Genomic DNA, 11,075 nt, shown 5'->3' with positions numbered 1-11,075 from the left:
GTCTAAAGGCTGATTACACAAAACAACTGGAAGAGCAGAGGGTCACATCAGAAACTTATAAGGTAGAGATGGAGCAAGAAATGGCAGCACTGGCTGCTAATCACGAGGAGGCAGTAACCTGTCTAAATGCCGATTACATGAAACAACTGGAAGATCAGAGGGTCACATCAGAAACTTATAAGGTAGAAATAGAACAACAAATGGCAGCACTGGCTGCTAATCACGAGGAGGCAGTAACCTGTCTAAATGCCGATTACATGAAACAACTGGAAGATCAGAGGGTGACATCCGAAACTTATAAGGTAGAGATGGACCAGCAGTTACAAGAGCGTGAAAACCATATGGCAGCACTGTTGGCTAGCCATGAAGAAGCAGTAACCAGTCTAAAGGCTGATAACACAAAACAACTGCAGGAGCAGCAGACAACATCAGAAACTTATAAGGTAGAGATGGAGCAACAATTGGCAGCACTGGCTGCTAACCATGAAGAAGCAGTAACCTGTCTAAATGCTTACACAAAACAACTGGAAGAGCAGAGGGTAACATCAGAAACTTATAAGGTAGAGATGGACCAGCAGTTACAAGAGCGTGAAAACCAGATGGCAGCACTGGTTGCTAATCACGAGGAGGCAGTAACCTGTCTAAAGGCTGATTACTTGAAACAACTGGAAGATCAGAGGTTAACATCCGAAACTTATAATGTAGAAATAGAACAACAAATGGCAGCACTGGCTGCTAATCACGAGGAGGCAGTATCCTGTCTAAATGCCGATTACACAAAACAACTGGAGGACCAGAGGGTGACATCAGAAACCTATAAGGTAGAGATGGAGCAGCAGTTACAAGAGCGTGAAAACCAGATGGCAGTACTGGTTACTAACCACGATGAAGCAGTAACCAGTCTAAAGGGTGATTACATGAAACAACTGCAGGAGCAGAGGGTGACATCAGAAACCTTACTTCAGGAGCAGACAGTAACATCAGAAATTTACAAGGTAGAGATGGAGCAACAGTTACAAGAGCGTGAAAACCAGATGGCAGCACTGGTTGCTAACCACGAGGAGGCAGTATCTTGTCTAAATGCTGAATACTCGAAACAACTGGAGGAGCAGCGGGTGACATCAGAAAGTCTCAGAAGTGAGAACGACGCAATGAGGATGTGTGCGCGAGAGTTACGCGACCTACAGGATCGCTTCACATCGGTGACAGACGAGATGCAGCTGCAACATCAGAACACGCTGCAGGAGAAGAAGGAACTGGAGAAAGACGTAGACAACCTGAAGGCGGTAGCACGAGAGGCACGTCACGACCATCTGTTGAAGGTTAGCATGCATGCAAATGCAAAATTGCACACTTCCCATTCTTATACTTACTCTTACTACACTACCACTTCCCAACTTTCCATCTATATATGGATGAGGGCGATATAGGATGGGTGGCACGTCAGATTGCCCTTCAAGGAGGCTAAAGTCTCTGACAGGGGAGATTAGATCTTTGGGGAGGAAGAGATTAACTAACGTTGTGAGTTGGCTATATCAAAGAGTAGGGTGATCAGGATTTTTTCTTCGATTTTATTTTTGGCGTTCTTATCAGGTACATACATGAGGTATTTGTACATACATCATTAGATTAAAATACATGCCCTATGCTGCATTATGTTCGTTGAATAATGAGTTAGCTGTGCGTAGGTCCAGAAGATGGATGCAGAGGCCTCTCAGCTTCAGGAAGAGAGCCGCAAGATTGTCGAGTCAACCCTGGCTAAGTGCAGCAAGCTTGAGTTGAAAGCGCGTGAGATGGAGAAGGTGGTTGACTTACTACACCAAGACAAAGAGGCTCTCTCCCGCACCGTCTCTCACGAGAAAGACATGCATGCGGATAAGACGCGCTTGCTAGAAGTGAAGATATCGGCGCTCCAAAAGAAGGTGATGCACGAGAGGGAGGAGAGGCAAGAGGAGCAGAAGAAATATGCGGATCGGCTGCAGAAGGAACACGACGAGATGGTGCGTGCCATGGACGCTAAGAAGAAGTCTTTCATTGAGAAGCAGCACATGAATAAGCGGCAACTGCAGGTAGGTGGCTGGCTCCCTCTTTGAGAGCACTTATGGTCTCGGTTGGTAAGAGAACAGTTGAGCAAATATGAAAGCGGTTGGTAAGAGAACAGTTGAGAAAATATTCAAACGGTTGTTAAAAACATGTGAAATCCTCGTAACTAAGCATTCTGTATGCAGTCCGTAGTTAGTATGTAAGAGTCCGTGTATTTTGCTACGGACTGTAATTAGCTCCGGAATATTCCGTCCGTGATTACCCCGTGTTTTGTCCGTATATTCTAGTTCATAGTGTAAACCTGGCAACAAATTGCATGCATACACCTACTGTGAGCATACTTGCAGTATCACGAAATGTGCTCCGAAATTGACTATTTTGAAAACTCTCAGAGAGAGTTTTGGAGTACAGATACACATGTATAGAGCGATGTGACTGAAAACGCTAACCGTTACGCTAGCGCAAATAGTTCCTGGAAAGAAAACACAATATTTGTCTGCTGATTGCATAAGGGATGTAGATAACATTATTTAAAAAAATTCACAGTTTTGTACTGAGCAAACATCGAATACTAAATGATAACTTGTTTTATCATAGCAAAGAACTGTTAATGAAAATTGCGTTCGCTCGGCTGTCCCGGATGTGTAAACATCCTGTGGTGCTACTTTCAGAAGAGGAGTACACTTTGGTTTGGATTTGCTGAAGAAATGTTATAAAAGTAGCAATACAAATAAGTTATATAGTGAATTTTTACAACATGACAAGCTCACAGTAGGTATATCTATGCATTTTGCTGTGAGAACATGTTGTTTTAAGAGAAAGTCGTGTATTTTGTAAAGTTATGTCGTGCAGCAAGCTTCCCTTGGTCTAGCACTTTGCGGCAGGTGTGTATGATTTTATGCGTGCACATGTATGTATTGCAGGTTTGCGAAGAGGAGAAGCAGTCTGTCCAGAAAAAGTTGTCCAAGCTGGAGGAGCAGATCCACCAGGCTTCGGCTGATCGGATGAAGCTAAGGGTTCGTTACTCTACATTCAACATGCTAATCAAGATTATCTAGCTCCTGCAAGTGCCTCTAATACTATACACACATACGGGAACAACACGGGTGTGTATGATCAAAAATACCTGCATGAACCTCACACTGTATTCACATGTACTGATGCCGATGTGACTTTGTAGCTGGATATGTGCATTATTGGAAACACAGCACTTGCAAATTATACCTTACTAAAAATTGTGTACGTGGTAAGCTTGCTGGTGATCAAAATCATTTAATTTTTCTTTCTCTCACTGTAGGGGGAAGAACAACGTAGCCAGTCTCTGCAACAGCAAATTGCCATTCTGGAAGTTCAGTTGGACTTTGCGAGCAGACAACTACAAGCCAGTGGAAAACAAGGCATCATAACGAGACGGGCTGTCTCTGCCTCTACTGTCGGCAGTGACCGTGAGTTGTGAATTGCAACGATGTCGATAATTTAAACAATGAACATGATCATGATTACGTGATTGGTAATGTAAAGGTCAATGTTTGCGCAATGCCTAGATTGTTCTTTCACATTGATTTGTTATGTTTGCAGGTTAATATGTTTAATTAAGATAATATATTAATATGCATATTTCTGCAGCATTTAATGACAGTTTGGATGATATGGACAAGTTCTTCAAAGCTCCAGTATCCGTGGCTAGGAGCGTGACAAGGTAAAACAATTTCAATCAATTTCTATCGTCTATAGTACCATATCTACAAACCGATTTTGCTACCCGTCAGTGTTCATCAAACTACGATACAGTGGTTGATTGTTTCCACCAGCAAGCATGTAGAAGTATAAATGATGTTTCTCGCAGGAAAACTGCTAGAGGGAGCAGCAGCACAAGTGATATTCCTCACGACATATCTACTAACTTCCTCGATACATCCTACCTGAGTAACCTAGGCCAGACCCCAAGCACCGTCAACAAGAAACCTGCCAGTAGGTGGCGCCATGCATTGTGAATATGAGATCATGGCCATTCTCAGTTTCAAATAATGCATAATGTCGCAATAAAATGTTTAATTACATTACGTCTATGGTGAAGGAAAATTTTTAATTTAAACATGTTTTTATTTTTGTTTTACTAACTTTTTCATCAAATAATGTCTTAGGGAAGTAGTGCTGTGGCAACATGGTGCTCAAATTTCAACAGGTTTTATGCAAGCAAACTCATTCATGGCCTGTGATTGAGATTTGAGACTTGCGTATTGAGCACTGGTGCAGAAGCCTACTTGATACAATGGAATGTAGTAGAATGTTACCCAACATTAACATTCCACCATTCACGTTTCACTCACTGTTGGTTATTATTTATCATTTATAGCATCATTATTTCGTTCTGAAGATGAGGATGACGTACTTGAATGGAAGGGACTGATACCTGTGAAACGCTCCCTTGAGTTTGATCTGGACGGGTGCAGGTGAAACTTCTACTGCCAGCTTGCTGTTAAAGCCATATTTACGAGAATTATCTAGTGTTTCCCCAACTTTCATGACCATTTAATTACCTACCTGTATTGCTTGAGTAACAGCAACTGTCTAGGGTAACGATAAAATGTATTAGAACCTTCGTATTCACCAAAACATGCAAGTTCGATTACCAGCGAGCCTTCTTGTAATCTAGCTTGGACCAGTTAGTAGCGCTGCTAGCCCCAGCTATCGTCCATAGACTTGCACGTTTCTCGTAAAATCTCGTTTGCACCGACAAATTACACGTTGACACATTTTGGCAGTGTCTCGACACGATAAAAACGATGTGTTCATATCCAATTTGCTATGCTATAACTGCATAAACTCTTAGTGTTTTTAAGTTAGTGTAATCAGTGACATATCTGCTGTGAGGTGAGACTATATTTCACAATATTTTTTTGGATTGAGCATTTCTGAGCAAAAATTTCGTAATATTTATACATTTATACATATAAATTTCGTCTGTTATGTGCATGTGAAGTAACTGCAAAGAAAGTAAAATCAATGTCAGAAAACGTTTCCTAATATTCATGACATGCCCCACGTACGTTTGTATTTGCGTACTCGTATTTGTCTGACTTTATAACATTTTCTGCATAAGCATTGTAGACACCTCAGTATACACGGACGTATTGTGTTTATAGTTAATTGTTATATATTGATCTGTATCGTGTGCTGTGTGTGTGCAGGTTGGATGAGTTACAGCGCAGAAATACCTTGTGTTTGCCGCACATGAAGAGCAGTTACCCCGCAGAGACGCAGGCAGCAGCCACCAGTGAAATATCTGACCAGCAGCTGAAACTTGGTAACGCGTGCTGCCTTCTGTCTGCTGTCTTGTTACTCTAGTAATGTTGGAGAGGTTTCTATCTCTGGCTACTGTTGGAACATTCCCTTAACCCTGACCCAGGGGATGAAAATAGGGCAAGTTCGATCGAGGTCCGGGACCTGCCGATTTCATGCTCGGACCTTCGCAATTTCCAAGCAGAAAGTCCATCGCACCTATCAATAATTTACAGTACTCCACTTTTCATCAAATAAAAGATTATTAAATCATTGCAAATTGCACAGTAGATAGATTTTTGGTTACTGTCGACATCTAGTATCATTCATATTTAATATTCACAATGAAACATACCAATGAAGTATAAGAGTCAAATTTTACTGAAAATCTGATCGAAATTACACGTACTGATACTGATAGGGTATGCTGCAACGTTAGTAGCATGGTTGTTTATAACGAGTAACTCTGAAACGCAGGAATGCCTGCAGACGAAGCATGTATTGTATCAAACAATGGCAAACATGAGTTTGTTTATGTTTGGTTTTGTATCAAAAAATTGACCCACTGTTACCAAACGATCTATTGGCCAAACAATTAACATATTCGGACATTTCAAATCTTTTATCGGACCTGCGGGCAAAAACCACTATTTCAGCCCCTGTGACCCTATAAATTTCCAAAAAAGTTTTTGTGCATACTGTAGCAAAATATTAATGCTGTCAGCCCTAGTAACTAGGAGTGCCAGGAACATATAAAGAGCTATCTCAAAGGGTAAAATGTGAATGATTGCTGTTTGTGGTGCCAGTATAGCTAGCACTGAGTGACGGTAGAATAAAAAGTTCATCGTGGGCAAGTAAATAATAGACACCAGATAATAGTGTACATAATAGTAATAATGAGTAAATAATAACCAACATAAAAGAAGGCAGGTTGTATCAAACGCTCGACTATTTCATTGTTGTTTTTTAATGTACGCATGTTTTTCTCCTGCAGGAGAAAGTGTAAAGATCAAGAAGGATACCAGGCGAATGACTATGGCATCGTCTACTATCCATGAACCCTTAACAATCATAGAGCATGATCCTCGCAAGAGAAGCTTCTTCCACGGTCAAGTGAGTGCGAAACCTAGTCAGTGTATGGTTGGCCACTATACTCAAAAATTATTATTTTTACCGGGGCTAAAATAATTTAACAGCGGTAAAATTATAGCCCTTTTTATTTTAGCCCGGATAAAAAGGGCTATCATTATTTTTGAGTACGATGGCCAATCATATAGTCAGTGAACTAGAGCAATAAATTCTGAACCTGTCAGTGTCATATGTAGTTGAAAATCATACTCTCTGAATAGTGAGGTGTATGCGGAGTGCAACTATAACATTTGCTGTCGGTGAAGATGTTATATTTGAGTCCTGTTGCCACATTCCCAAGAAAATAATACAACTGAAAATTGGTTGGTTGACAGGTAAAAAAGGAAAACAGTATCGAGAGTTTGAAAGAAGACATACCTCCCCAAGGACTGGAGTCACTGAGACATAGGCAGAAAGCAGAAGTGGTACCCGGCAGGCAGGTGGGTTAGTTGTCGATAATTAACCCCTATCCATCTGGTGTAAAGGGCAGCTCTAATTAATCATTGTTGTAATGAGACGTTCTAAACAGCAATGCTTGGCAGCAATTAAAGCACTGCATTAGAAATTTTGCTGCACGTTTGAAAAACGTTGACAAACTGGTCTAGCTTGACTGCCCTAGCAACAATGTTGAAAGGCTGTCTTGCTCAGATGGATAGATCAATTGATAGATTGTAAGTGAATATACTGTTGTGTAGTAATGTACTCTGACGTACAACGGTAGTGTTCGGTGCAAGCTGTAAAACAGCACTTCTATCTTCCAGTCAAGATTTGATGGTAACACAACAGTATACCAGAAGCCAGGCCCACCAACTCCGAAAAACCGTTACAAATCACCTATGCCCAAGCTGGGACCACGCATTCGGAAAGCACTTCACATGGAACCAACCCCCAAGGTAACCCATGTAACAAGTGGACATAACTTTGATAATTTAACAGGACTAGTGAGTCCTGTCACAGCTATATTGTGCTAGTTGTGTTTTGTGATCAATAAGTTATAATATGGTGCTAACCTGACAGGACTCTGTTAGTTAACTCTATCTGTTAATTGGCAGCGAGAGAGTAGTGATCACTGTATAAGCTGTATATTTTGCGGTGGTTTAATTTTCGCGAATTACGCGAACGCGTCCCCGACCGCAAAAATAACAACACGCAAATAATTCATATCGAATAACACCAAATAATTCATAATGCACCGACCGCGAAATTGTCCGTCGTCTGAATTCGCAAAAATATCTGTACGCGAAAAATACGGCTTATACAGCAATTGGTAGCCAGCGAGCGACTGGCATGAGCACTCGTTCTCTTTCACTGCTATGTACTTCAGTAGACAGTCATAATCTCATTGTATACACTTGATATAGTATAATAATTATTTATTTTTCAGTTACACTTACACTTATAACATACTCGGTTATTTGCATATGCACAATTTTCCCAGTGTTTGTCCGAATTGTCCTGAAAAAGTACACTCTGGTGATTTGGCAAAGCATAAAGCAATGATGAGAGACGGGTAGCCATTCTTAAGTCATCAGTAATAATCTATCTATAATCAGTATACACACCGTACAACAAATTCTTCTAAGTAAAACTGTAAAAGCAGAAAATAACATTTTTTAAATGGTACGAAGCGCATAAAAATATCTGTGTCATGTTTAACCATCTGGTATATGTGTAAGATAATAGAGCATTCTCCAATTCATCTTTCACAATCGGAATCCGTGATTGTCCTCAACATTGACATAGCAATTACATTGATTATGCACCATGTTTCCCCTTGGACTTGCCAAATCTAGCTGTAATGCTACATGTTCTCTATGCAGAAGGAGCCCGGACGGAAGAGTCTAGCATTTGAGATATCCAACTCTCCCGTGCCTGTGACAAGAAGAAAGGTCAAAGGGAAACGAGCAGACAGCAAAAAGGTTGGTTCATCCCCCGTTTCAGTGCTGGACAGGGATCATCCACTCCACTGGTCTCTTTGTTTCCTCCCCCCCAACTCTGGCAGATTGCCAATCATTGCCGCAGAGTCTCCATTCTTGACTCCACCCAGTAGTGAAGAACGGTCGTACGTGCTACCCGGTCCTGAACTTCAAAGTGAACTTCCCAGCTCTGCGAAAGAGAAGAATGTTTTTATGAATGCACAGATGCCCTCGTTGGAAATAGGTGGCACACCGCACATGACAGCATCTTGTTTTCTCACGTCAAAGTACCGCGGTACTCCACATCCCATTAAGGGTGTAGATTGCGTCAAAAACACAGGCATGCAGTTGCTGCCCGCCAAGTTCGCAACCTGGTCCAGTTATATTTGCACACCTTCGTCGGGTCACGCGTCTCTACCAATCGTGCACCAGATCACTACTCTGCCCACTGTGTCACGGAATTTACGCGGCCCGCACTCGGAGCCCCTTCCCCTCCCAGCAGCCAGTCCGCCAACAAACCAAGCTCCAAGCAAGTTGACCTTTGTGCCAGTGACACCAGGGGGCATCGTTGTAGAAGGTGATGCCCACGATGGACAATTTTGCAATCGACGAAAAATACATCCCCAGTATGAACTTATCACGCCACACATTGTTCGCGTACCACGATCGAGTCTTAGCAGCGTAACAGACATGCTATGTTGGTCGCAAAGAGAAGCAAGTGACGACGTCTTGGATCGGCAGTCTGCCAGCTTCGATCTCAGCATGACGCCGCTGCCAAGTGATGCCAGCATAGAATTAAATCGTGTAGATCAGTTAGCAGTACAATCTGGTGGTGTGAGTGTAAATGGCCCGTGTCCACAGCATTGCCAGAGGATGAGGCTGGGCAGACGGAGATGCAGCATCTGCAACAATCTCTCGATTTGTGCTCAAAGTACTAAATGCTCCAACCCCTGGTGCGAGCGATATTATCGCAAAGTGTCGAGCGACTCTATGCTCACAAGTATCCTATACCGGACACCACAGCCCTGTAAGTTGCGTGACCTACGAGAAATGCTCACCCCGCCTCACAGTGCAGGACAAATGCTCACCCCGCCTCACAGTGCAGGACAAATGTTCACCCCATCTGACAGTGCAGGACAAATGCTCACCTCGCCTCACAGTGCAGGACAAATGCTCACCTCGCCTCACAGTGCAGGACAAATGCTCACCCAGCCTCACAATGCAGGACAAATGCTCGCCCAACCTCACAGTGTAGAGCTGTCGTGGAGTCGTAGTTATTCTGATAAAGCAACGCAGACTTCCCGTTTCTGGCATGGCTACGCTAGCTGCAAGAGACTAGCTGACATTCGCCGAACACCGCACCCTGTAACATTTTTGCTCTCGAGCATAGTTGTTAGAATGGGAGTTATATAAGCGTTTTATCCAATTTTTATGCACAAAATGCTTGCATAGAACACTACATTGGTTAGGTACATTGATGGACATAGTGGTATATTCAGCCTTAAAGATATTGTAACCCATATGTAAGCCCCCATATTCTTATTTCAGGCAATGATATCTATATTAAATTCATTAAAAAAAATTCACCCATTTTTTCCCCAAAAAAACGTGTGATTAAAGAGATCACTAGTAAGATCGCAATTATTGTATGTGCTCATGACTCTTGAGACTAGCTTTGTTGCTAACCTGTTATATGTTGCATTGGTATGAAGACTACTGCAACCAGTCCTGTATAACGAATATCCAGTAATTAAATTTGTAAGCCATCTGTGAATAATTAATTATTTATATGTGTGTATATATAATACATTCTGTACTATGCTTACTATAAAAAGACACAGTTATCTGTTCGTTCGCACATGTTCTTTGTCAAGAATAATATCAAGAGCTAATAATACCTAGAGTGTACAACGGAAAAACGGGAAAAATAGTGCTATTTCACGACATGATTATTCTACTTTGCCTGCGAGTCTAGAATAATTTTATGGTATTGCATTAAGCAGAATTCTTTGCTCTCTAAAACAAGACCAACCGCTTTAGGGCGACGCCCACGAGTAACGGAGCATTTGAGCCAGGAGATTAGCAGAAAGGCGTCTACAGCTGTCGATGATAGAGGAGGTGCCAACCTGTATAACCAATTTGAACCGCAGTGGCAAAAACTACACAGACAACCACCACATACAGCGTGGCAAGTAGTTCACTGGCAGTGGCTATACGTTAGCATAATGTAACGATACTACAGTACACGAATTGCTCCCATAAGAAATTATCGATTTAAGGAGCATAAACCTTCTTTTAAATTCAAAATTTAGCTTGTTGAAATTTCAAGAAAGACAGGTGACATATGTAGCCTACAATACATCCCAGGCATGTACTGAGAAGTTCTAAGCTAGGGAAACGCCGGCAGTCAAAATTCTTCTAACCAGACAGTCAACAAATCACATTGTTTAACCCTCCTCTTGAGGGTCAAAAGGGTTTAATCCGACACTTCCTCCTTCGGCATGTCAGCAGAGCGTAAATATTTCAATGGTCCTTTCAATAAAAGCCATAAACATGCCTAGGTCACGCGACTGAAGACAAAAAAAGTGTTTCGAAAGGTCACGACCGTCACGAGCCATGTCCTCAGAAAAAGTCTAAAATGCTGCAGCCGCTGTGCCCATTGACCCTGTGACCTGTCCACTTTCGGCACAGTGATGGCTTTTCTAC

General features: G+C 42.0%; 1 protein-coding gene and 1 long non-coding RNA gene across 10 annotated transcripts in view; one reads left to right on the top strand and one right to left on the bottom strand.

Moving 5' to 3' along the window:
* LOC106821582 (golgin subfamily B member 1-like) overlaps window positions 1-11,075 on the top strand; it is a 35,031-nt gene that overhangs the window by 15,511 nt on the left and 8,445 nt on the right. The window contains exons 18-29 of the mRNA XM_014826454.1: window positions 561-1,322; window positions 1,689-2,069; window positions 2,967-3,059; window positions 3,341-3,488; window positions 3,670-3,742; window positions 3,890-4,014; window positions 4,400-4,496; window positions 5,235-5,350; window positions 6,320-6,438; window positions 6,789-6,893; window positions 7,215-7,346; window positions 8,274-8,372. Coding sequence (XP_014681940.1) covers window positions 561-1,322; window positions 1,689-2,069; window positions 2,967-3,059; window positions 3,341-3,488; window positions 3,670-3,742; window positions 3,890-4,014; window positions 4,400-4,496; window positions 5,235-5,350; window positions 6,320-6,438; window positions 6,789-6,893; window positions 7,215-7,346; window positions 8,274-8,372 — 2,250 coding nt within the window. The remainder of the gene's footprint in view (window positions 1-560; window positions 1,323-1,688; window positions 2,070-2,966; window positions 3,060-3,340; window positions 3,489-3,669; window positions 3,743-3,889; window positions 4,015-4,399; window positions 4,497-5,234; window positions 5,351-6,319; window positions 6,439-6,788; window positions 6,894-7,214; window positions 7,347-8,273; window positions 8,373-11,075) is intronic.
* The window catches only part of LOC106821585, a 6,886-nt gene continuing 4,281 nt past the window's right edge, over window positions 8,471-11,075 (bottom strand). Inside the window, exons 3-5 of one of the 9 annotated variants that reach the window (XR_001395745.1) lie at window positions 10,056-10,097; window positions 9,578-9,694; window positions 8,471-8,559 (exon numbers count right to left, since the gene is read on the bottom strand). This is a non-coding gene — a long non-coding RNA (uncharacterized LOC106821585). The other 8 variants (XR_001395742.1, XR_001395743.1, XR_001395746.1 and 5 more) reach the window with 8 other exon arrangements.

The sequence above is a fragment of the Priapulus caudatus genome, unplaced genomic scaffold (genome assembly GCF_000485595.1).
Source record: "Priapulus caudatus unplaced genomic scaffold, Priapulus_caudatus-5.0.1 Scaffold78, whole genome shotgun sequence".
Classification (NCBI taxonomy): Eukaryota; Metazoa; Priapulida; class Priapulimorpha; order Priapulimorphida; family Priapulidae; genus Priapulus; species Priapulus caudatus.
The sequence above is the reverse complement of the archived record's forward strand: the minus strand, read 5'-3'. Positions and strand labels throughout refer to the sequence as shown.